This window comes from Mauremys reevesii, linkage group 26, assembly GCF_016161935.1.
Source record: "Mauremys reevesii isolate NIE-2019 linkage group 26, ASM1616193v1, whole genome shotgun sequence".
NCBI lineage: Eukaryota > Metazoa > Chordata > Testudines > Geoemydidae > Mauremys > Mauremys reevesii.
In genome coordinates, this window is record NC_052648.1 from 5,326,837 (window position 1) to 5,353,221 (window position 26,385).

At 49.6% G+C, this 26,385-nt stretch overlaps 1 protein-coding gene and 1 non-coding gene across 7 annotated transcripts; one reads left to right on the forward strand and one right to left on the reverse strand.

Annotated features, from left to right (window-relative positions):
• The first annotated feature begins 2,500 nt into the window (after positions 1 to 2,500).
• MED16 (mediator complex subunit 16) lies at positions 2,501 to 21,425 on the forward strand. Of its 6 annotated transcripts, none has more exons than XM_039516092.1 (15): positions 2,501 to 2,610; positions 7,183 to 7,382; positions 7,684 to 7,791; positions 8,453 to 8,622; positions 9,864 to 10,295; positions 11,620 to 11,725; positions 12,090 to 12,245; positions 13,541 to 13,752; positions 14,370 to 14,576; positions 15,208 to 15,418; positions 16,121 to 16,254; positions 16,954 to 17,146; positions 17,425 to 17,641; positions 18,592 to 18,675; positions 20,596 to 21,425. In XM_039516092.1, exons 2-15 carry the CDS (start codon positions 7,247 to 7,249, stop codon positions 20,720 to 20,722), a joined length of 2,493 nt encoding a protein of 830 aa, XP_039372026.1. In that variant the 5' UTR covers positions 2,501 to 2,610; positions 7,183 to 7,246; the 3' UTR covers positions 20,723 to 21,425. The 6 variants fall into 6 exon arrangements, with proteins under 6 accessions (XP_039372026.1, XP_039372024.1, XP_039372025.1 ...); XM_039516090.1 differs by lacking the exon at positions 2,501 to 2,610 and adding an exon at positions 5,556 to 5,764; XM_039516091.1 differs by lacking the exon at positions 2,501 to 2,610 and adding an exon at positions 5,556 to 5,760.
• LOC120391967 lies at positions 5,141 to 5,247 on the reverse strand. Its single transcript, XR_005591540.1, has one exon. It is a non-coding gene; the product is annotated as a U6 spliceosomal RNA (small nuclear RNA).
• Positions 21,426 to 26,385: the final 4,960 nt, after the last annotated feature.

The following is a 26,385-nucleotide window of genomic DNA, read 5'->3' on the forward strand; positions in this document are numbered from 1 at the left end:
AATGGCTATTAGCCAGGATGGGTAAGGAATGCTGTCCCTAGACTCTGCGTGTCAGAGGATGGAGCTGGATGGCAGGAGAGAGATCACTTGATCATTACCTGCTAGATTCACTCCCTCTGGGGCACCTGGCACTGGCCACTGTCGGTAGACAGGACACTGGGCTGGATGGACCTTTTGGTCTGACCCAGTACGGCCGATCTTATGATTCTTTCTCCCATCAGCATATATCGGCTACACAGGAGGTCTTGCAGCGGTACGGCTGTGCCACTGTGTGGTCCATCGTGAAGACATGGCCTGATGGAATATCCTGTCGCAATTAACTTGTGAGTCATCAGAACTGGGAGAAACTCCAGGGCTTCTGCTGTAGCCCTGTCCAGTCTTCCATTTGAGAGAAACGGGCCAGCTGCCACCGCACGCTGCGTTTAAATCCACTTAGCGCCCTGGGTGTTGTGAAACTGACATAGGCGTAAATTATATTTTCAATCAATCTACTATACAAAAGCTTTGCGCTTCATAACAGCAGATTTCTCAAACTATCAAACACAGTCGACCTGTTTTTCTTAAAGGTACTTGTGTACCGTTTTTAAAGTGCAACCTTTTTCTTTTTCTCTTTTCTGTTAGTCATAAGAGGCCTTGTCTGTTCACAAGTTCTACTGGTTGAACTATATAGCTGTGAAACTAAGTTGTAGTTAAGCCAGTGGAAGCCTTCTGGGGACCCACGTCTAAACCAGTGGTTCAACAGCTTCCTCTCCGTAATTTGTGCCCTTTGAGGTCTGAGCGAATGACACCGGTTGTAAATAGATTTCTTGCTCATATTAAACCCTGGTTGTGCTAGGCGCTGGATGGAGGACGAATGACTTCCCCCGTCCCAAAGACCTTGCAGCTTAGAAGATGAGCTTACAGGTGCATGAGACACACCAAGCAGGTTGAGGTGAAGGAGCCGGGGTAGCAAAGATAACAGGATGTGTGGGATTCTGAGCCAGTAGAGGACACCCTTGCCCCTTCCCTGGCTTGCCCCGTAATGCAGTCAGTGGGTGCACTCTGGGAGAGAGGTAATTGCGCCACATAAGTTGGCTCTGATTTTAGTTAAACTGGGGCAACCTCTGTGTGGCCAAGGCCTAATGGGCAGGTTTGCATACGTGATTTGTACAGCGCTGGCACCTACCAGTTCCAGACCAGCGCCCCCTGGTGCTAGGCCCTGCCCTAAATTGCTCACAAACGAAATATAAGACGATAGGTGGATACAGATGGGAATACGAGGAAACATTGGGATCGCACTGGGCCGTGCTCACAGCACATGGGCAGCTCCGATTGGAGCCGATTTACAGTCACGTAAGTGGGATCAGCCTTAGGGCTGAGTCCTGGCCACAGGTGATGGTTAGCGCTTCCGTGGGGCTGCTTGATCTTCCGTAGAACCCAGGAGTCCGAGTGAAATCGATCCAGCAGTTTGCATTGCTGCCTGTTTCTCTCAGTAAGCATCATCCTACCATGAACGTGCACACACGTGTCTGTCTGTCCGTCCCACTGGGGTCATCTCCAGGTGGCTGCAGTACAGTATCTCTCTTCCTCCAGACCGTTACTTCCAGCTTCCATGCTTGGCGATATTTCCAGACCAACCAGCGTTTTTCCCTTGTCGGGGGGGAGGAGGGGAAAGGCTGTGCTGATGGCTGATCCCAAGACCTATACACTGGACCCTTTGAAGCTTTATCCGTTATGGTGGGAACGGATTCTCCAGTGCCCCCGGGGGAGCTGCAGTTGTGGGCTAATAGTAAGATGCTGCCTTGGGAATGGGTTCGCTCCCCTGGGGTCAGGGGCGGCATAGCAGCTCTCGGGAGGTCCCAGAGCACAGGCTCCTGCCCGAGCGTCTCCACTGCAGTTAAACAGCCCCCCAGCCTGAGGCCGCTGCCAGCCGCGGGTGGCTAAGTGCAGTGTAGACAGGTGTGGAGCGGCCTGCCTTGTGGCCGGTGGGAGAACCCAGCCCCACTCTGGGTTCTGGCCCAGGGCCCTGGCTCGGCGAGCTAGGTCTGCTCGTCTACCTGTGCTGTAGTTTTCCCTGTGTCACTTCCTATCCATCCTCCAAGTTCCTCTCGGGGTCCCTTGTCCTCCCCCTGCTTAATCAGGGCCCCCCGCCAGCCTTGCTGCTTGGAGACCTTTTCCTCACTCTGGCTGGGTTTTATTGCCGCTTAAGCCTGGCTCTCGTTCCCATTGCTGCACCATGGGGTGTTGCCTGACCCCTCAGCTGGGGTTTGTGCTGCGATCAGGTTGGCTTGTTCCCAGGGGCTCCACCCCACAGGCCTGTTGTTCTGGGGCTGATGAACTGGAGTTTTTTCTTATCGGGCCAGGATTGATTCCCCGCCCCCCAGCTTTATAGGGCCACATTGTGCAGTATCTCGGCTCCCCACCCATCTCTCCAATCGGCACCAGGCACGGGTCTGTGGAAGGTGCCTGCGTGGCCCAGTGGGACTGTATCGTGGGACCAGATCTCACTGTGGAGGGGAGTGTAACGCCTCCCCCCACATGTGGGCCAGCAGCTCCACTAGCTGGAAGCAGCAGAAGGCTGTTCTCCTCCTGTGGCTCCGCAGCTGGATTACAGGGCCTTGGTTCGGTGCGGTAAGTAGCCATGAGCCTCGTGTCATGGCTGCAGGTCTCACGGGGTGACTTAGCCACCACTAAAAGTCCCCTTCTCGTGCCGCTGGGGATTCCTTCTGAGCCGGCTGCACCTTGCTCTTCACTCCTAGAGGCAGAGCAGGCTTGGGGCTCAGTCTCCCCCATGTGGGCTGGGCTCAGAGGTCCAGGTCCTTGATGCTGGGCCCGGAACGCGGGGGGAAATGCAGGCTGGGTTAGGGCAGGGGGCAGTGAATGCGGGTGGGGGTTCTTCTTTACCTCACCCGTATTCCTCTGCTTTTGGGCGGCCCAGGGCTAGAACAGGAGGCTGCAGGTCAGGCCTGAGATGCATCAGAAGAACGGGGTGGGGAGCCGGGGCTGGGACAGCAAATGGACACAGGTTGAGATTGAGGGGCCTTGGAAGAGGAAAAAGTGGGTGGAATCAGAAGCCTGAGGACGCTGGGAGTACAGATCCAAAATCTGAACAACTTGGTCCAGATCCTCCGCTGTCCTGTCAATCTCCCTTTCTCGTGGGGGGATGTTCTCATGATCTGCAGCCGGCCGCCAGGGAACCAGGGGAGATGCCCTTTCGCGCCCCCCACCCAGCCTAAGCAGAAAGTGGGACGGGGTCACTCACGGGGCCTGGGCTCTGTGCCTTGTCCCTCCTGCTTGTGGCCCGCCGGTGCTGCCTCAGCCCCTTGCAAACTGCAGTGGAACATGGAAATGCAGGGCAGCCAGGCCCTAATGAGCAGCTTTATTCACAGGCACACTAAAGGCACCCGCCTGATGGAGCCCTGTGGAGCGCTCGCTCTGGCGCCTGCCGCTTCCCGGCTCCCCACGCAGCCCTAGGAGGTCTCTAATTGCCACCCGTTGCGGAGAAGCGTTACCCCCTGCCAGGCTGGATGGGAAGGCAGGAGCCAGGGAGCGAAGCAAGTTTGCAAGGAGCAAGAGCTGTAGGGGGATCATAGGGAGCGAGAGGCCTCCTGGGCCTCTGGCCAACCCAACTGGCTGGTTCGTTCTGGCAGAGCGGAGGCTGTTTGGAGCAGCCATCGCTCCGCAGCCCCCTGGGGTTCTGACTGGAGCCATCAGGGCTTCCCAGCACCACCTGCTCTCGGTTGGGTTTTCTCATCTTGCACGTTTTCATTTGGGAAGGGGGGGTTGCAAGTGCATTAGATTGGCCTCCATCGGCCTTTGCTGGATGGGGTGGAGGAGCAGGGGTGATCATGTGGTGGGGACAAGGGACTCAATGCTTTGTTCCACCTGCCAGCCAGGCTAAGCGGGGAGCATGAAACCAGCCAGCTGCATGCCCCTGGGGGGATCAACCCAGCGCCTCAGGTGTATCCACAGAGCCCCAGGCCAGAGGAGTGAATTTAAGCCCCCGAGTGGGGAGAGAACTGTCCCAGAGGCCCTGCTTGGTCACACTGCATCATGCAAATCACACTGTTCTGTTTGTACAGCCCCTAGCACCCTGCCCATGGTCCATGATGCAGCCTGACAGGTACCACAGCAGTGTAGCTAACAATAATTAAAAGAGGGCTGCCCAGCTGTCAGGAAGCTGAATGCGTCCCCAGTTCTCAGGTTGTTTCATGTTCCTGGAACAGGGCAGCGTGGAAAGGGAATGGGAACAGACCAAGGAGCTGGGTGAGTCAGGGTGGTCACCAGGGGCTGTAACTCTCTGCACCCACACCATGACTCCCCTGCTCATGGGAGCCAGGAGGACCTGAAACAGGCAGTGCCCATGCGAATGGGGTTTGGCACTGTTTTCCTCCCCAGCACCAGCACCGCAGGCAGTTGTGCTCAGGAGTTTTCTAGTTTGAATGAAGCTGCTGACAGCATGTTCTGCAGTTCCACAAAGTTTCATGTTGAAACCACAACTCCCACCCCGGCACCTGATGGTGGGTGGGTGTTTGCTCAAACCTCAGAGCCCCTGATTCACTCCAAAACTCACTCCCAGCTTGCTTGGACCTCAGCACTGGCTTGTGCTGCCCTCAAGCCCCCACGTGGCTGACTCCAGACTTGGTCTGGCTGTGGCTTCAAACTTGATCTGGGTTCATGGAACTTCAGGCAAACCCGGGCCAAGTTATGGGGTGTAACAAAATCCCAAGCCAGGCAGGAACTCATGCCACTAAGATTATGGCCCGTCACTTTCCCTAAATAGAGAGAACCTGGGGAATTCTGCAAATTTACTTGCGATAGTGAAGTTTTGTTGGATACTGAGATATTGGAGTTTATTTGGGTCGACGCAAGTAGCAAGTTGCTGGGTTTTATTTACACTGATGCAAATACCAAGATATAGAGTTATTTGTATGTAACCAAATAGAAAAAATAGTGGGGTGTATCTGGGTCTATGTAAATATCAAGATATTGGTGTTTACTTGAGATCTGGGGAATTAAGAGTGAGATTGGGGTAAATTTGGGTTATGGGGGAACCTCAATCATGGGTTGCTTTGGGTACCTCTGCTGTGGAGGGAGTTAACAGAAATACCCCTAGGGGTTGTTTCCTTTCACTCCTTACAGTGGGAGAATGGCAGGCAAGAAAAATATGGAACGCTTCACGAATTTGCGTGTCATCCTTGCGCAGGGGCCATGCTAATCTTCTCTGTATCGTTCCAATTTTAGTATATGTGCTGCCGAAGCGAGCACAAACTTTAGAGGGACCAGCTTAGTATTTATATCTCCATAGATTTATATTATTTTTAGTAAGGGTGAATTTAGTATTTTTTAAATTATATTTATCAAATTCATGTTGTTATTTTAATTAATACCCATACCTATTTGATTTTGTAATAATATTGTATTTTCATTTATTTCCACTGAAATCTGGCCCTCGTCTCAGCTTCTCAGGCATGTGGAATCGTGGGTAAGCGTTTATGCAAATTAACGGAGCAGCGCCCTCGGCTGTCGAAGGCCCTCACACTGGGGCTGCCCGCTGCAATGCCTGAGCGAATTGTCCACTAGCGGCTCCGAGGCCGCCTCCCGCTCTGACAGAGACCGGCCAGCGGGGCGAGTCGCCTCCTCCCTTCCTTCGGGCTCCGGAGCCGAGCCCCGGCCCTTGGCCGCTCCCTGAGAGCGGCGGTTTGGTCCGGCCCGTAGGGGGCAGCCCGGGCAGGGGGCCTTTCTCGCCAGACAGGAGGCGGCGCGGAGCGATGGGGGGAGGTAGGTGAGTTTCTCAGGCGACGGGGGGGGCAGTTACCTCCTCTCTCTGGGGTGGGGTAATTACCCTCCCCCTTCCCGTGTGGGGGAGGGGATAGTTATTGTCCCTGCCTCGGGGGGGGGGTTCCCCCCACTCCCCCACCCCCCATCCTGGAGGAGGGGGACACTTCCCCATCGCCATGAAGGGCTGGTTGTGCCGGGGGGCGGGGGGAGTGATCTCCCAACCCCTGTCTCTTGGTGGCATTGGGGGTGCCCCGCGTGGAAGACCCTGCCCACCCCGCTGGTAGGGGTGGGGGGATCCCAGCTGCCCCAGGCGGGTGCTGTCGATAGCAGGGGTTCATGGGTGGAGGGGAAACACTGGCAGGCCCATGGCAGCCCTGAGAGTGACACCTCTGGGGGACCCTGTGGTACCTCGGTGACCGTCACAGCGCCACGGTCGCTGATCGCTTAAAGAAAACATACTGTTTTCTAACAGCATCTAAGCCTCACCAGCCTTGATCCAAGGCTAGTAACGAGGGGGTAATGTGTCCACTGTAGACAGATAGCATATGAGGCTAATGGAGCTGTATTTCCAGGTTAAGAACAGGGACTGTTATACAGAAGCTCAGAGGAAGTTAATGATCATCTAGTGTGCTCACTGGACCAACGCGTCAAGAAAGCTTAAGCCATTTAGGAAGAGACCATCCAGCCCACGCCGTGGGCTCTTGTTTTATCTTTTAATCTCACTGTACTCTTCCTTCAAACCGAAGAACTGTTCTGTCAGTGGGCTATGGAGATAGGCCCACAAGCAAAATGAGCGATATGGGATTTGGATTGGAGACTTGGTATTCTTTTACCTGGGAAGAAGTGGATAAACTGTATGATCACATTCTCTCCACCTTAGTAGAAAACTTAACCTTTAAAGCAGGTGATTGTGGCTGTAAAGATTATGAGCTCCATTGGCTTTTCTTTGCTCTCAGATGCCCAAGTATGGGCTACCCTGTACTAAGGGAAACCCTAATTAACGGTGTTCAGGGTCTGTAATGGTGTTCAGGATCACCATGTCTGGCTTAGGGACAAAGGAATGAGCTGTAGAGGTTGGGAGGATCTTAAGTGGGAGATCTCGAGAGGAATGAGGACATGGGAGAAAGGAAAGAGTGGTGGGGAAAGGAATTAATGCAAATGGGAGCGGAGGGGTCCAGCTATGTCACAGGAGGTAAAAGTAATCTTTAGATGATGAAAGGTTAAAAACTAACCATGATGGGAATTCTCCACTCTGGCTGCTTTGACGGATAATGTAAGTCAGTGCATCCTCACTTTCAGTGGGGGTTGCACAAAGCAACACATTTCCTTTGGAAAGTGAAAATGGTGGCTGTTTTTAACAGGGGATCTTTGACAATGTACTTAGCGTCCTTTGCTCGTCCTAGTCATTTTTCTCTTTCTTAGGCACAGCGATCTATGAATAGCCTTGCAACAGGCAAGTGGTGCCTTGGTGGTCTTCCAGGGCACAATGGATTTGGCATATGTCTGTGAATGGGAAAAAAGGCCCAAGAGCAACCACTGTCCGTCCATCCCGCTGGTGTGTGCTTGGTCCTGCAGGAACCTGATTGCCTTCACAACAGACCTCAAAAATGAGGAGGAAAAAGGTACAGTTCGTCCCTGTGTTTGTGATTTTTATCTGCTCCCTCTCTTGACACCTATTCATGACCCCCAGCTGGAAAAAACCCTGCTCCAGACTAGTCTTGCTGCGGAAAAACACTCTAATTAGATCTTCAGGTCTTCAGAGCAGAGACTTTATTTTTTGGTCTTGTAAAGCAACATATGTTTATGGCCCTATAAAAATAATTGAAGCTCAGTGATGTCCTGCAATAAAAAATTGAATGTTTTAAAAATAAATTAAATCCCACTGCAAATTTTTGAAAGGACTTGATGTCTCTCCCTGCCTAGATCTTACCCACATGATCCATATTCTGGACACTGAGCATCCATGGGATGTTTATTCCATTAACTCTGGGCACATTGAAATCATCACCTGTTTGGAATGGGATCAGTCAGGTAAGCTTTGCTCTTATAGTTGGTGGGGGGGGGGGGGGTTGGCTTCATAAAATTGCTCACAGTATGATGGGGCATAGAGAGGGAGTTTATGGAGGTCTTTCTCTTTTAGATTCCTGTTATCTGGAATCTTTGTATAGTGCCAGTCATGTAACATCTGCACTGTTCGCTTCAGTCCGACCTGCATTGTGAGGTCCATAGTGGATTTCATAGAGGACTGTGCTTCTCATCCTTCTTGGGTTAGTTATTAGCAATAGATTGGTCTCCTGGGGTAGTACCAAATGTCCTGTTGGTTGCCAGGAGTCACCTCTTGAAAGCCAACCTGTAATAGCTGCAAGGTGCTGAAGGAAGTACTTTTAAAATCCAGCAACAGGTGAGAGCCCTGGATCTGCTGAATCCTTGAGGAATTAACCCAACCCGGATAAGATTTCACAGTATCACCAGTACACAGTGAGAACTGGTGCTCAAGATTAAATTGCTGCTTGAATTATGAATTTTCTGCTTATGTTGGTGTGAGTGTAATGTTCCCTAATCCTTTTGCTTGCATTGTGTGCTTCCCCCTCCCACTGCATTGCTCTGAAGATGCCTGTGGCTGGGTTCTTGGTAATCTCTGTGAGATGTGTGCTCTGACCTGTCTGTCCTTCTTTTGATGGCATTGCATCAGGTTCCAGGCTTCTGTCAGCAGATGCAGATGGACACATCCAGTGCTGGAGCATGACAGATCACCTGGCCAACAGCTGGGAGAACACCGTGGGTAGCATGGTGGAGGGAGATCCAATCGTGGCTCTTTCCTGGTTGCACAATGGCGTGAAGCTAGCCCTGCACGTGGAAAAGGTTTGTTCTAGCTCTTGCACAGGGAAGGATTGTCCAATGGTTAGGGCACTAGTCTAAGACCAGGGAGATGTGGGTTCAAATCCCTGCTCTGCCATAGACTTCCTGTATGACCTTGGGCAAGTCACTTAGCCTCTCTGCCACCTGTACAATGGGGAGACTAGCACTGGCCTATCTCACAGGGTGTTGGTAGGATAAATGCCTTCAGAATTATAAGATGTACTTAATAATGGGGACCATACATATACCATATAGCCTGCCTGATCTGGAATATCTCCCTGATTCCAGAGACGATCTGGGGGCTTTGGCAAACTTTCCATTCCACAGGACGTCTCATAATACACAACCCTCCCGATACGCCAATGAGATAAATATTTGTCCCATTTTACAGCGAAATGCCTTGCCCAAGGTTGCATAGCAAGTTGGTGTAGGAGCAGGAATGAGAGGAATGTGGTTCCCAGTCTCTGCTCAAGCCAACAGCCTGAACTTAACTCATTTTCTACTCTAGTCTGATACATTCTATCCAGCACTGTGCCGTTGCTAAGACAGAAGCAACTTAGCTTCGCTCTTCCGAGGGACAAAAAAGGAGGCAAATAGACTTTTATTGGCTCACAGCACATGTACCTAATATGGACCCTCTGCATTTCCATTACACCTTTCACCAGAGGAGCTCAGCTTTAAAAAGCTGTTGATATTTCCCCCTGCTATGTGTCAATGAGGACAGCTCGGTCACAGAGAGGCGAAAGTACTTATCTAGGGTCACAGAGTGAGAAAATGGCAAGGTCAGGAATAAGAATTCAATGTCCTGATTCCTAATCCCCTGCTTAACTCTCTAGGCCAGTGATACTCAGACCTAGGCTCGTGAGCTGCAAGTGCTTCTTTAATGTGTCTCCTGTGGCTCTCTGCAGCACATTATATTAAAACACTGTGATTTAATTATTAACCAATCAGGGTGATTTTACTGTGTTATTAAATAATTTTAGTAGATAAAATACTACTACTTGCTCAGGCATTTTGCTGTGAGAATAATTATAGATAGATAGATATAGTAAATGAAACAATGAATTAACACTACTGTGGCTCTTTTGGCTAATGTTGATCACTGATTTGTCTCTTGTACCACTGAAGTCTGAGAATCGCTGCTGTAGACCATGTCGCAGTGATATTAGGAGACTCAGGTAATGGCAGAGTCCTTCAGCCCTAGGATTAAACCTCTGTGTGTGTGTGTTAATCTCCATTCGCAGTCTGGAGCATCGAACTTCGGCGAGAAGTTTTCCCGGGTCAAGTTTTCTCCCTCCCTGACTCTGTTTGGTGGGAAGCCCATGGAAGGCTGGATCGCTGTGACCATCAGCGGCCTGGTGACAGTCTCTCTCCTCAAGCCCAATGGGCAAGTGCTGACATCCACGGAGAGCTTGTGCCGTCTGCGCTGCCGTGTCGCCCTGGCAGACATTGCCTTCACGGGTGGGGGAAACATCGTGGTAGCCACCTCGGATGGCAGCAGCACTTCTCCCGTCCAGTTTTACAAGGTCTGCGTCAGCGTAGTGAACGAGAAATGCAAAATTGACACAGAGATTCTGCCCTCCCTTTTCATGCGGTGCACCACAGACCCAGCCCGCAAGGACAAGTATCCAGCCATCACTCACCTGAAATTCCTCGCCAGGGACATGTCCGAGCAGGTGAGCTCCCTCCTCCTATGTTATACTAGCATTCCAAGAGTTAATACTGAGGACGGGGGAGGACCCACTGGATCTATAAACTCCTCCCTACAGTTTTGCTGTTGCACTAACCAGTAGCCCATCTGCTGTGCCAATCTAGGGCTCCCCACCAGCTCTACCAATGCACACGGGTCTTTTCTTGCAATGCTCCACTGCATTCCCAGTTCACTGCCTCGGAGCTAGACTCTGGTGGTTGGACCTAATTGTGAGAGGTTTGTGTGACGTGTTACACTCTGGTGTTTTAGAGCGTAATAGCTGGGCTCTCTGAGTCATGGAAAGGCAATTTGAAAAACCATACTCTTACTGATCCTGGTTATTGTTAAAGCAGCAGAGAGTCCTGTGGCACCTTATAGACTAACAGATGAATTGGAGCATGAGCTTTCGTGAGTGAATACCCGCTTCGTCGGATGCCACAGGACTCTTGGCTGCTTTTACAGATCCAGACTAACATGGCTACCCCTCTGATACTGGTTATTGTTGTCTCTGTTGGGAGACTGGTCAAACAAATAGCTGATCTTGAGGGGCACTAGACTGTTCACGGGATTCTGGGATATGGAGTCTTTCAGTTGGGTGAGTTTCACTGCTTCAGAGCCAGCCCAGGTCAATAGCACTTAAAGCTCTTGGACACTTTTGGTCTGTCTGAAATGATTTGGTGGCATAAGTCTGCTTGGCAGTGGATGGATGTCTTTCACAGACGTCGTCATAATTGGTAGTAGTTTGGCAATCTCAGCAGAGGGGCCAAGAACTTACTGGTGATAAAGACCAAACTCCCCACTTCTAGCTGTTTTCTCCAGGTGAGGGTGGAGCACATTATCTCGGAGCATCTGAGTAAATGTCCTGTGATTAAGGAGATGACTACAGTTTATAGTAATGTTCAGTTCAATTCCTGTTGTCTGGTTTTATGATTTTGTTTTCTCCTTGCATTGAGAAGAGCTGAATTTACAGACTTGTGGGAGAAGAAACAGGGCAGTAGATATGAGAGTGTTCATAATTTGAAGGGGTAAAGGGTGTGACAGTTGCTAGATATGCATATCAAAGTTCTGCCTGTGATGTCTGTCTCATAAGGGTGTGGAGGGTTAAACGTTCAACGAAGAACTTGGAACTTCATGTGTTGCAAAACCTCTGTTTTTCACTTTTTCACCCTGTACTCTGCATTTTCCTGTTCTGAATTTCATGCAGACAGTTACAGTAGCAAATCTCCCCCTTCCTTTTGGCCTAGAGGATGGACACGAAAGACACAGCTTTGTAGCTGTGCCTGATTTGACAATTCCTTTCTGCTTTGAAGGTGCTGCTCTGTGCCTCCAACCAGAACAGCAGCATCGTGGAGTGCTGGTCTCTCCGGAAAGAGGGCTTGCCAGTCAATAACATCTTCCAACAGATCTCTCCTGTGGGTGAGTTTCAGCAGCTGATGCTCCTCAGAAACAGGAGCAGAGCCCAAGGAAAATCAAAACTTAGTGTAAACTCTTGACTCAGTTAGAATGCGAAATCTCATCCTTTATTCTTCTGTGCATTCGATAATCACCACTAGAAGAGCCCTCCGTCGTGATGGATTTAGGGAACAAAACCCACAACTTTTTTGTAAAACTAATGAGTCTATAAAAATGCATCAGTCTGAGTGAATAAACTTATTATTAATGTTTAATTCCAAGCATTTTTTTCGGGGGGTGGGGGGGATTCAAGACTGGGACATCTATGGCACTTTCTCTGACTTTTTTAAGTGAAATTCTGTCATTTGTTTTGTTTTTTTCTTTCAAGTTGGAGACAAGCAGCCGATGATACTGAAATGGCGGATTCTCTCCGCCACCAATGATTTGGATCGTGTTTCAGCTGTGGCTTTGCCGAAACTGCCAATCTCCCTCACCAATACTGATCTGAAAGTGGCTAATGACACCAAATTCTTCCCTGGACTGGGTGAGGAGGCTTCTTTTCTGAGCATCTGGCTGCAGATAGAAGTTTTTGCTGCCTCTGTTCATCTCACCTATGAACAGAGAGAGCCCCAGCTACTTTGGAGTGTGTGTGTTTCTTGATAGAAGATGCCCTGCAGGAATGAAGAAGTCCTTTAAAACTGGACTGAGTCTGTTCCCAGTGGGGCTGAGTTCATCCCCCTAGCGATGAGGAAGAGCTTCCTCAGGAGGAACTGTTGTAGCTGTGTTGGGATGCCTGAGGCTTCTGTCACCGTATCCCAACTTGAAAGGACTTTCTGCATGTCTACTAGTGAGGACTGACAAAACCTAGAAAGGTCTGGGCTCCTGTTCTCGGCTGTCCAGGCAGTGCTATTAACGAGGCTGACGTTGAGGAGGGATACTATATAGCGGTTAGAGTGGAGGATGAGAGTCAGGATTTCTGGGTTCTTCTCTTGGTTCTGCTACTGTCTTGCTGGGTGAACTTGGGCAAATCACTTTGGGTGTTCAGGTACCACAGTGATAGGTCAGTACAAGGACCTGATTAGAATAACGTTTGCTTTTCCAATGTGCTGAGCACCCATAACTCCCCTGGTGGAGTCAGTGGGAGCAGCAGGTGCTCTGCAGATCAGGCCTTTAACCCCCTTCCTGTCTCAGTTTATCCAGTGCCGGTCACTGCAGTTGGGTGTGTAATTTCTAGTTCGGGTAGACGTACGCGCACTAACTTTGATTCAGGTAGCTTGCTAAACACAGCAGTACAAGTGAGAGGGCCCCAAGCATGATCCTATCTGAGACGCTAGGTACGTACTCCGGTGGTTAGCCTGCCTTGCTGCCGCGGCTTCACTGCTATTTTTAGCATGCTAGGTAGATCAAAGCTAGCGTGTGTACGTCCATCCGAGCTGGAAATCACACCTCTGTTCCAGTGCAGATGTACTCTTAGACTGTAGAACTTGGGAGGCAGGGTCCACCTTTGCTTTTCCCCCTGTATGGGGCTGAGCACATCAGTGTTTAACACACACCGGCATGGCTGTACTGTGTACCTACCTCCCAGCGAGATGGAGTCTTAATGTTTGCAAGGTGCTTCGGGATCCTCCAGTAGCAGATCCTATTGAAGAGCCAAGGATTCTTATTACTGTAAAAATGTGGGGCAGAATGGGGAAGAAAGGCTTCTGGTAGGCTGGAGACCATTGGGCTGTCTGCAGAGATGCTGTCTGGCTTTGTGACGACTGTCTGTGTCTTATGGGGGTGGGATGGGTTGCGCTAATAGGAGTCACTTGCTAAACCCCAGATATTTCTTGCCCTCAGGTCTTGCTTTGGCCTTCCACGACGGTAGCGTCCACATAGTTCATCGCCTGTCCTTGCAGACCATGGCAGTGTTCTATGGTTCTTCCTCTCAGCGCCCAGTGGATGAGCAGGCAATCAAAAGGCAGCGGGCAGCCGGTCCTTTGGTTCACTTCAAAGCCATGCAGCTCTCCTGGACTTCGCTGGCCCTGGTCGGGATTGATAACCATGGCAAGGTACTTTGCCGCCTTATATTAGATGTGGGAAAAGACCTATTAGCTTTTCTAGGCCGGGACAAACTCCCTTCCGTTCGCCGGGACTCTGCTCTGCTTGCTCTTACATGGCTCAAGCAATGGGTCCTCCAGGAGTTCCCAGGGGACATTATTACATGTCCATTTGATCTTGCCAGTAGGGAGTCTCTTCCAAGATAGAGCCTGCATTGTCCCTTTGTTTAACAGAACTGTATCTCCAGCTCAGTAGTAACTAAAAAATGCTGCTGTCAGATACACAGTCCGTTAACTTGTGTGGAATGAGTTTAATAGGTCTCAGTCCCGTTTTCACACCTCTCTCCAGAACTGGCCTCTTGTTGTGAATTTTAACAGAGAAGCTAAGTCTGAGACTGCTATGGAGACTGAAGTGCCCGTACCCTGGGAGATTGTCTCCACTGATCGTAGCGGAGGTACGTTTGCAGGGTGTAGTGTAGACAAAACTTGCTGGAACGTTGCTGACACTGTTCACTGTTGGAGGCTTTGTAGATCAATGATAACTTTGTCTGATCTCCTGCCACTTGGATTCTGTTAGTCCCTTAGAATGGATGGATCCTCTTGATGTGTGTTCCCTTTCCTTTCTTCAGCTGAGCATGCTCCGGATCTCTCCCTCCATGGGCCATGTGCTGGACATGAACATGTCTCTCCGCCATCTGCTCTTTCTACTGGAATACTGCATGGTGACAGGGTACGACTGGTGGGATATCCTGCTCCATGTTCAGCCCAACATGGTGCAGAACCTGGTGGAGAAGCTGCATGAGGAATATATGCGCCAGAATGCAGCCCTGCAGCAGGTGAGGGAACAGCAGAGGCACGCTAGGCCCAGTGCAGAGTGTGGACTGGTAGGAGAGGAGTCAAGGATCAGGAGTAGATGGGAGGGATGTTAATTTCCAGGGTTCACTGGTTTCCAGTAACTTCCACGGGTTAGTTTAACTACTAGGCTACACTGCCTCTCCGAATCTGGTACTTATGTACTGTTGGGGGCTTGGAGTGATTGGGAAGGGCATATGATTTCAGCCAGGGTGATTACTGTGTAGAGAATTATTATGCATGAACTCAGCATACTGTCTAGTGTCTAATGGGTTTGCCCCAATGATGGAGCATTGCTGGTTTAGTCTTACTTAGCATTTTAAGCATATGGTTGGTGCCCCTGTCTTGGCTACTCTGCTTTAAGAGTATTAGATTTCAGCAGCTCCTGCCCCGTAGCAGCTCTTGGGAAGCTCCTGGTAGGCTGATAAAGCCTGTTGCTGATGTAAATGGTACTGTGGCCAGTGGTAGTACAGACGAAGACCAGCATTCATTCCTCAGGGTGATGTCTAAAGAGAGGAAATGGGCATTGGAGAGTAGCAGGGTTTTGTTTTAAGTAGGTTCATTCTAAATCTGATCTTGTTTCTGTGCCCATCCTTGCGTGTCCCTGTCAAACAGGTTCTCTCCACCCGCATCGTTGCCATGAAGGCCTCTCTCTGCAAGCTTTCCTCCAACACGGTGGCACGCGTGTGTGACTACCATGCCAAGCTCTTTCTGATCGCCATCAGCTGCACCTTGAAATCGCTGCTCCGCCCACACTTCCTGAACACTCCAGACAAGAGCCCTGGTGACCGGCTCACCGAGATCTGCTCCAAGATTACGGACATAGGTAGCGGTTCGCATCCCTTGCTGCAGCACGGCTATTTGCATGGCTGATGATCGGCTCCCTCCCTTTCTGAATCAGGCTTTTGTTGGGGGGACATAGATTAGGGTGGACACTCCATGGGGGGAGTGAGTTCCACACCTTAGTGACGACCAGTCGCAGCAAAGGTTCACTCACTTGTGAACCTGAGGCGTGTTGGTGGAACCCCAAAAGATGATGGTGTCAGAGACCAGCTGCCCACCAATGAAACAGGAGAATGTGGACAACTCCCTGTAGGCTGTTACAGGCGCTGGACATGCAGGATCCCCAGGGGTGTGTATCTATACTGCAATAGCACCTAGAGGCTCCAACCAGAGTCAGGCTTGCAGGTTCACAGTTAGGCAGAGACTTGCCTCTGAAGAGCTTACAGTCTATTAGACAAGACAAAGGGTGGGAGGAGAAACAGAGGCATAGTCAGGGAAGGGACATACAGCAGGGCCGTTGGCAGAGCTGGGACCAGAATCCAGGTCTCCTGCAGCCTAGCCCAGTGCCTTACCCATTGGGCCGCACTGCCTTCTGTGGGCTGTATTGTTGGGGTAGGTGTAAAGTTACATGCCTTTGTAGTCGGTAGCTGGGTTTAAAAGCGAGCAGAGCAGTCTGTTCACAGTGGTGGAAACTCCCAGGGCCTCTTTTCTCCCGGTGCTAGGAGCTCTCTTGCTTCCATTTCAGACATTGACAAAGTGATGATTAACCTGAAGACAGAGGAGTTTGTCCTGGAGATGACTACCCTGCAGTCCCTGCAGCAGCTCATCCAGTGGGTGGGAGACTTTGTGCTCTATCTACTTGCCAGCCTCCCTAACCAGGTGAGAACTTGTCCTCCACCTTTGGCAGTGTTGTGTGTGGCGGGTAATGAAAGCCACTTTTCATTCAGCAGCCATGTGCTGTTGGGTTAATCGGTGTGCCCAACGTGTGCTGTTGTCCTAGAAATGGATTGCTCTGAAGCCAGTGTTAATGCCAAGTACGTCTGTTTCAGCGTAACTTTTCATCTTGCCGTGTGCAGATCTATGCAGAGGACATAATAACCCTTCTTAGCCCTTCTCCTAGGGCCTTTCATCTAAGTCTCTGAGTGCTTTCCAAGCATTAATTAAGACTGTCAATAGCATTATTTTCTTCTTACAGAGGGAAAGTGATTTACTCGTGATCACTCAGCAAATTAGTGGCAGAGCTAGGAATAGAAACCACAAGCCCTGGTTTTGATCGTGCTCATGCCAGCATAAATCCAGAGTAACTCTGAATGGAGACACCTCCTGTGTAAGTGAAATCAGAGTTGGACTCCAGAACTTCTGATCTTCTGCTCTGTGGGCGCCTACAGTGAGCACAAACACACATGGCGCTATATTAACCTTTTGCCATGCTGCAAAATTTAGCAGATGATGACAATAATGGGGGCCATATAAGTACCTTAGCTAGATCACCTGTATGGGAACTGGTTCGGGTGGTGATGTCTGTGAGCCCAGATCATAAAAGTTTCTCTTCCCTGCCCTTCCTCCTTTTCCCTGCAGGGATCCCCTGTGCGGCCGGGGCACAGCTTCCTGCGAGACGGGGCATCACTGGGGATGCTTAGAGAGCTCATGGTGGTGATCCGGATCTGGGGCCTGTTGAAGCCAAGCTGCCTCCCTGTTTACACGGCAACCTCAGATACTCAGGACAGCATGTCCCTACTCTTCAAGCTGTTGACTAAACTCTGGCTGTGCTGTAAGGGTTCAAAACTTCCCAGAATTAGAGAGATCCAGCCTATATTGTGCGCAGTGGATGTTGCATATTGCACACAGGAAAAACACTTAGGGATAATGAGGCTCTGGGTAGGTCTGTAGCAATTAGAAGGAGAAAGAGAGGCTACAGAATTAATTGTTTGTTTCCTGAACTGCTATACTGGGTCGGGGAGGGGGAAACTTGCAGGCAACAGCATTTATTCTCCTTTAAGCAAGTAGCATGCTAGAGAAAGTTCTCTCCGTGCTTCGTCTCCCATGCAGGTCGCGATGAAGCTCACCCGAGCGAGCCAGACGATACCCTGATTGACGAGTGTTGTCTTCTCCCCAGCCAGTTGCTTATTCCCAATGTAGACTGGTTACCCATCAATAACGGCATTATCAGCAAGCTGCAGAACAAGCAGCTCGTCAGGCTGCAGTTCGGGAAGGCCCCTGGACTCATTGGTCACACTGTTTCATCGCAGTTTGATGTCTTTGTCAGGTATGGAAATCTGAAACAAGCAGGTAATGTGGTTAGAGCAGAGCGAGGACTGGGAATCAGGACTCTTGGATCCTGTTCTCAGTTCTGGGAAGGCGTGTAATCTAGAGATTACAGTAAAATAGACCAGAAGTCAGAATTGCTATTCCTTTCTTAAGGAGGGGAGTGTGGTACGTTGGTTAGTGTAGGGAACTAAGTTAGTACCCCTGACTCTGACAAAAATTCACTCTGTGACCACAGATGAGTTGCTTGCTCTCTCTGCACCTCGATTTTTCAGTCTCTAAAATGGGTATAGTGTTTTATTGACACATAGACTCTAAGGAATCTGAAATGGGAATTCAAAGAATAAAATGTGATGGGAATTTAAAATGCAACACTACCTTACATTATATCTTTCCTCTTGTTAAATCTCACTGCTTTGCAGACTGCATGGTCAGGGATCAAGTCAGCCCTCACTGAAATGCAGCCACTTCTGGGGTGGAGCATAGTAGCCATTCTCTGTCAAACTTTGTATGTTAGGTTTTAGCGGGGAACTTGGAGGGAAAGATGCAGTATTTGGTTGAAACTATGGGGGAATTTAGGTAAGCAGAATGTAATTTCGTAGGATGGGGTTTGGCCAGGATATGAGGGTTAAATGCTTCCTATTTATATAATAGAAATTCACTCGCAGGAAGAAGGCAGCGGTTTGTGAGGCTGTGGAATAGTTAATCATTATGGGTAGAAGTAGAACTTTAATCCCTTGAGTGCAGCCCCTTACACTTGGAGAAGAGTTATCACAGTGCCCCATTAGGAGATACACGACACACCTGCCAGAGGGAATCAGTTGTCCATAGTTCCATGTGAACCTTGGTTGTCTGGATCTCAGGCCTTCTGTGTAACGAGCCTGTGATCATGGAAACAGCTTTTACAATTTTTCAGCAGTGTGGTTTTCTCACATTTTTCTTCCTATGCAGGGCACCTGGGCAGCCCAAAATTGACCACTTGAGACGGCTTCACTTAGGGGCGTATCCAACAGAGGAGTGCAAGTCATGTACCCGGTAAGCTCTGCCTGTGTCACTCCGTTAATTCACAGCTGTATTTATTCAGGGCTTGACCGCCCTGAAGAGTGTTAGCCTATACACTAATAGAGCTGTATGGTTAGCAATTCCACTTTAACTACTGTGCACATGACAAAATGTTGCCTTTAGTACATGGCTCTTTCTCAGCTTATGTTCATGCCCCCTGATATTGGAAGGAAGCCGAGACCATCATGGTTATGCTCTTCTCTGACCCTTTTCCCCTGGGCTCACTAAGATCCCTAAAGTGCTGATCTAGTCTGAAAACGGTGTAAAATGGCACCATTCTTACTCCACACAACGCTCCCCAGGGGTACTAAATGTTTTACTGTTCTGTGTGTTTACTGCTTGGTATGCCCTGCAAAGCCAGCCCAGCTGTGGAAGAATGAGCTGGAGTCTGTCCCGCTTTGTACATTCTCAGCAGAATTATTAACTACATTCCAATTGCAAGGCCAAGTTTTGCGCTCAGTTACATCTGAAGATCATATCGATTTAGGTGCAGGATATAAGGACAGCAATTGCACTGGCAGAACTGAGGGCAGAACTCGGCCTGCGGATTATAACTGGCGACTGTTCATGAATAGGGAAGATCCCCATGCTATGTGTGCATGCTTGGAAGCTAGAGATACTATTCCGTGTACCGGGTTTGGAGTGGATGAAAGGGAATGAATACAGAACCGCACAATGCCATTTTTAGAATCACTTTTCAGAATGGGTCTGCATTTGAAGTCCTTCCAAGCGACACCTTGTGACAGGTTCCCCCCAGAGTGCCACTTGGAACTGGGGTACCACTGAGCCTGCCTGACCCATCAGCCTGGGTTCCCTTAACACTGTACTGCTGTACAGCCTGCCAAGCCTTCCCTCAAGCTTCAGACTGCACTTTACCGGGACACACACAGTGGCAGCTTCACTCAGGTGCTGAGATTAGCTCTTTGTGGGAAGGCTCAGCTAAGGAACTGCCCAGTACTCAAGTGCACACCCGCCTCTAGAGGGTAAACCCAAAATTATACCATCTTGCGCTGCACAGAAATCTGTACAGCAGAAGCTCATGAAATTCACCCTCTCTCTGTGTGGAGAGGAATATCCTCCGCTTTCTGCCCCACAGTTATGATTTCCACACACTGGTTTAGACAAAACAAAAAATAAATGTGTTAGTCTCTAAGGTGCCACCAGGACTCCTCATTGTTTTTGCTGATACAGACTAACACGGCTACCCCTGTGAAACCAAAAGGAAGTTTAACTACAAAATATCATTTTAAGTGATTTATAAGGGATAGTAAACAGATTAAAGCAGATTATCTAGCAAATAAAGCAAACACGTAATCTAAGTTTAATACACTAAAGAAATTGGATGTGTGTAGTACAGATAGGATAATCATATTCAGTCAATCATAACCTTTCCAATGATATGTCACATGACTTATCTTGTCTAAAATGCATCATAGTTATGCCATAATCCTATCTTAACAGTATTGCTATGAAGAATATGTGGCGTAGAGTCACACTCCTTTCTCTCACTTCTCTCCTAATAATGAGCCTGGATTATGCAATGATAGTGCAGTGAACGAATGATTAAATTGGTCTTAAATGTTGGCTTTAATAGAAAGTCACCAGACCAGATTGTTTTCACAAGGCCGGTGTGTTTGCTACATTTCGTATAAATAGCAACCGGGAGCCATTATCTTGAAGACAGCCTGGTGGTCCTTTGATCTCCCCTCTTCATTGGGGATCATTTCCAACACCTGTTCCATTTTGCTTTGATTCTCCCAAACATCACCTGGAAAGGACAAAAAGCTAATTCCCCACCTATGATTTCTCCATCCCAACCTGATCCATAAAGTCCCTTGGTAGTGCCAGCTTGCATTTCAGGTGACCTGTTTTCTGTGTTCGTGTCTCTCTCAGATGTGGCTGCGTAACCATGTTGAAATCGCCCAACAAAACCACAGCAGTGAAACAGTGGGAGCAGCGTTGGATCAAAAACTGCCTCTGTGGCGGGCTTTGGAGAAGAATGCCACTCAGCTACTCCTGAAATCTCCTCTTGCAGGGGGAAAAAGGAACAACGTGCACTAGGTGGGGGGAGAAAAGCTCAGAGCATCCTTCCCATTTTAGAAACCTCTGGCAATTTGGACCAGAGTCAGCCCTCTGAAACCTTAAGAGAGTACACAATGCTCTTCCTTACCCGCCTATCACAAAGGAACCACTCAGCGCTGCCCGAGATGCAATGTAGAGCAGTTAGATTCTCATCCTCCTTGGTTTTGCCTGTATTGATTTTGTTTCCTTTGTGCTCTAAGATGAAAGGAAGAGAAGATTATTAAGAGGGGAATCTTTCCAGATTGTTTTCTCTACCATTCTCTAAGGGGCAGCATGGTCTAATGGTCAAATCAGTTGAATGAGACTTCTCCCACCAACAGCCTGTGAAACATGGAACAAGTTGGTTAACTTCGGTTTCCCCATCTATAAATGCAGAGGGATAATGCTGATTTTTCCCCCTGCCCCCCCCACACACACACGTACCCTTTATAAATCACTTTGATCCTCCAGTGAAAGGCTTTTTATCAGTGTAAAGTATCACTATTTTAATGATTGAGAGCATTTCTCCCTGTTTCAGAGGAACAGAGAAAGACAGAAGGACATTACTGCCCTGGGACGATACAAGCAGTAGGGCTGTCCTTGAACTAGCAGCTGTCTTGTAAATAATGATTCTCTTAATTTTGTACAAAAAGTTTTGGTAAAATCTCTTTAAATCACTAGAAAGTTTTTTCCTCTTTTATTACATGACTAGATTGCTGTGTATGAGAAACTTCAAAGGGAGAAAATACCAGATACTGCAGGGCTCTTTAATCCAGCAGAGAAAGGCCCAAGGAGAAGCCAGTGGCTGGCTGTTAAAAGCCAGATACATTCAGTCAAGAAACAAGGCATGCATTTTTACAGTAAGGGTGACTAAGCACTGAAACAAACTCTCAAGGAAAGTGGTGAAGCCTCCATCTGTTAATGGCTTCAAAGACTGGGTGCTTTGTGGAACATGCTTTAGTCAAACACAAGTTACTGGGCTCAATACAGAAGGTTAGTGGACAAAATTCTCTAGCCTACATATATTATAGAGGAGGTCAGACTAGATCTAATCATAGAAGATTAGGGTTGGAAGAGACCTCAGGAGGTATCTAGTCCAACCCCCTGCTCAAAGCAGGACCAACCCCAACTAAATCATCCCAGCCAGGGCTTTGTCAAGCCAGGTCTTAAAAACCTCTAAGGAAGGAGATTCCACCACCTCCCTAGGGAACCCATTCCAGTGCTTCACCGACCTTCCTAGTGAAATAGTTTTCCCTAATATCTAACCTAGACCTCCCCCTCTGCAACTTGAGACCATTGCTTCTTGTTCTGTCATCTGCCACCCCCTGAGAACAGGCAAGCTCCATCCTCTTTGGAACCCCCCTTCAGGTAGTTGAAGGCTGCTATCAAATCCCCCCACACTCTTCTCTTCTGCAAACCAAATAAGCCCAGTTTCCTCAGCCTCTCCTCATAAGTCAAGTGTCCCAGCCCCCTGATCATTTTCTTTGCCCTCCGCTGGACTCTTTCCAATTTGTCCACATCCTTTCTGTAGTGGGGGGCCCAAAACTGGACGCAATACTCCAGTTGTGGCCTCACCAGTGCCGAATAGAGGGGAATAATCACTTCTCTCAGTCTGCTGGCAATGCTCCTACTAATGCAGCCCAATATGCCGTTAGCCTTCTTGGCAACGAGGGCACACTGCTGACTCATATCCAGCATCTTGTCCACTGTAACCCTCAGGTCCTTTTCCCCAGAACTGCTGCTTAGCCAGTCGGTCCCCAGCCTGTAGCAGTTCATGGGATTCTTCCGTCCTAAGTGCAGGACTCTGCACTTGTCCTTGTTGAACCTCATCAGATTTCTTTTGGCCCAATCCTCTAATTTGTCTAGGTCACTCTGGACCCTATCCCTACCCTCCCGCATATCTACCTCACCCCCCAGCTTAGTGTCATCTGCGAACTTGCTGAGGGTGCAATCCATCCCATCATCCAGATCATTAATAAAGATGTTGAACAAAACCAGCCCCAGGACTGACCCCTGGGGCACTCCACTTGATACCGGCTGCCAACTAGACATTCAGTTGTTGATCACTACCCGTTGAGCCTGACAATCTAGCCAGCTTTCTATCCACCTTATAGTCCATTCGTCCAATCCATACTTCTTTAACTTGCTGGCAAGAATACTGTGGGAGACTGTATCAGAAACTTTGCTAAAGTCAAGATACATCACGTCCACTGCTTTCCCCATATCCACAGAGCCAGTTATCATAGAAGGCAATCAGGTTGGTCAGGCATGACTTGCCCTTAGTGTATCCATGTTGACTGTTCCCGATCACCTTCCTCTTCTCCAAGTGCTTCAGAATTGATTCCTTGAGGACCTGCTCCATGATTTTTCCAGGGACTGAGGTGAGGCTGACCGGTCTGTAGTTCCCTGGGTTCTCTTTCCCTTTTTTAAAGATGGGCAATCGCCCGGGACCTCCCCCGCTTGCCACGTGTTTTCAGAGATAATGGCTAATGGCTCTGCAATCTCATCCGCCAACTCCCTCAGCACCCTTGGATGCATTAGGTCTGGCCCTATGGATCTCTTCTAATGTTAAAATCTATGAATTATTTGTATTACAGTAGCCACAAAGAGCCCCAATAGTCTAGAAATAGGGACTGTGCAAACCCTTAGTAGAGTGGTCCCCAAACTTTTGAGGATCACGCCCCCCCCCCCCGAGCCAGGGCTGGGAGCAGGGATGCAGATGGGGGAAGGGGGGGTGAGGCTGAGGCCACAGCTGCGAGTGGGTCAGGCCAGGAGCGGGGCTGCAGACAGGCAGAAGCTGGGGATGGGAGGAGAGTGGCAACTGGCCTGTGGTGGGGGCTAGCAGCTGGGCCCGTGACCAGGTGCGGTTCTGCTCCCGGGCCCGCCCCTAGCCTTGGACCCAGGCCAGGAATGGAGCCCCAGCCTTGGCTGGGGGCAGGGACGGAAGCTGGGGAGGCGGCTGGGATGGGACCAGAGCAGAGCTGGGGGAGGGGCTGGGTGGCACTCCTTCCCTGCCCCCCCGTAGGTGCTGGCCTGGGCCCTGCTGCACCCCCCTGGATGTTTATCCACACCCCCCTAGGAGGGGCACCCCACAGTTTGGGGACCTTTGCCTTAGGAGAAAGACAGGCCCTGCCTTAAAAGAGCTTAAAGCCTGGGGGACCACAAGCGATGCCATGTGGATGAAACAAACAAACGTTAATTTCATTAAATCTCTCAGCAGCAGCTACCTGGAACTACACTGCTGTGATGTTTTAAAAATTCTATTGCTGTGGGAACAATTTAGACAACAGCATAATAAGCTGACGTCGTTTCTGCAGCACTAAGTATCTAATGCACATGCTGTTCTCCTGGTGCATAAACAAGGAGAGGAACTGGAAAACCATGTTAATTTTAACTCCATTAGGAAAGGGGTTAAATCACTAGCCAAATTAGGAAGAAAATAACCTGGCAGCCGCTTGAAAACAACATTTATTAGCCATTGAAAAGGAAAAAACTGAATAACTGACTATATTTGATCTCCCATCCCACCCTCCGCCTTTCAACATTAGCTGCCCCCAATCACCCTTGTACTTGAAGTACATGTACGGTGTTACCTTAATGTGGGGGGCAGGGGCATGCTAGCGTAACAAGCGCAAGTACTGTACTCGATTGTGTTCCCCTACCGTTGCCTTGTGGAGACTCAATCAGCAACACCCGCACATTGATTACAGCTGTTTTGTGGCATCAACTACGCACAGTTGCCCTGGGGTTTTCAGCATTTAGATGCATGGCAGATAAGAGTTCATCCATGTGTTCCCTGGGCTATGGGGGGGCTTGTTTATAGTTTTAGTTTTCAGGGATGGGGTAGTAGAAGTCTGAAAAGAGCATTTAACCACAGAGAGGTCTGAGGGGTTTTTTGGCTACTGTAGTAGGAAATGTGCGTCTGCTTTCAGCTCCAGACGTCGTCTGTGGCCCCGTTCGTGCAGTTGGCTGAGCTCCCGTTGCATGCCCAGCAGGCTCTGCTTAGGTGTATCCCTTTGCAGGATCCTGGGGGGCTGCGTGACAAATCAGGGTCTGTGTTCGAATTAAGTGAAGTGGTTAACTTTCAAGTTAGAGCGTACGTAAGATCTCGTACAAACTGTAGAGCAGCAGGCCTGTCCGGATATAGGGCCAGATTCTCAGTCACCCTCAGGTGCTTTTACACCACTTTGGCAGCATAAAGGGGACTTAAAGGGCGGGGAAACGGCCTAGTGAGAATCTGCTCTGCACCGGGGCCCTGCCCAACTACTGAAGAGCAGTCACAACGGAGCAAGACTGATCTAGAGCCCAGCCCCCAGTGGGTGTGATGAGTGTATGGTCAAAGAGCACTGGGCTATTCTCTACTTCTGGGGGGGCCACAGGAAGCAGAATTTAAGTCTCATTGGCTTGAATCGGGTCTTGAGTCTCCATAGAAGCCAGTTTCCTCCCCTCTGAAATGCTAAGAGCTATCAAAACAAAACGGCCCCGCCATCTCCTGTTGATTTAAGAATGAGATTGGAGAGCAGGGGGCAACGGTCAGTTTCCCAGCTCCCCATTGGCAGAGTCTCCAGCGGTCTGATGCCAAAAAGCCTGTGTGGTGTCCATGTGAATTCACCTGCCGATTGTTGGTGGAGAGAGAGCATGTCTCCTCCATGCGGCAGAGTCTGATGAGAACCAACAGCCAACCTTAGTGGATAGACACTGGTGTGGATCCAGTCCCTTGTTCATGACAATTGCTGAAGGTGATGATCATGCAGGAGGAAAACGTGCTGAAGGCCTGAATTTCAGAGCTGCTGAGCACCCACAGCTCAGGCAGTTGCTCAGTACCTCTAAAAATTCGGTCCCTGTGCCTTTAAATTGGTGGTTACTGGTCTCATTCCATGTCCAGGTGTACAAATGGCAACATCACCATCACAGCTGGCCCTGCTTGTTTGAACAATCTATAGTAGGGGCCTTGGCATTCCCAGTAGAGAGATCAGGGCATCAATGGGTCATGAGGCCAGATCAGGCCTCTGCACTCGAGAGAGGGTTTCTCCCCAGCAAGGGGTGAGGTGGCAGACTGGCTGGGGTAGTGGGAGGGGAAGTTCGTACTGTGATACCACTGCTCTATGGAGATCTGCAAGGCGTGGCAGTGGTGCAGGAATACTTTTTACAGTGGGGGTGCTGAAAACCAGTGGTCCCCAAACTTTTTACTTCACACTCCCACTTACCCCTGTCCGCACCCCCCTCTCCTCAGAGCTGGGGCCAGGACCGGGCTGTGGCTCCGGGAGGGTGGGGGGACACAGGAGGCTGTGGGGGGGCGGCACAGCTGGGGCTGGGAGCACTGGAATCCTGGGCATGGGGTCAGTGGCCAGGACCCCACACAAAACCTGGCAGTGCTGCACCCCTAGTTCCCATGCCTATGAAACTCAGGTCCCCAGGGCTCTCCATCAGGTACAAAAAGAAAATTTTAACATGATTACAGTGTGTGCTGCTCCATCAACCAAACTCTTGGGGCAGCTGTGTCAGCACTGAGCTGAGAGTGCCCATCCAGCCCAGTTACAGAGAGAAGGGATGAAAACTGGCTCCCAGCAGAAATAAAAATGAGGCGGAGACCCACTTAACAAGGAAAAGGGCGGCTGGGGT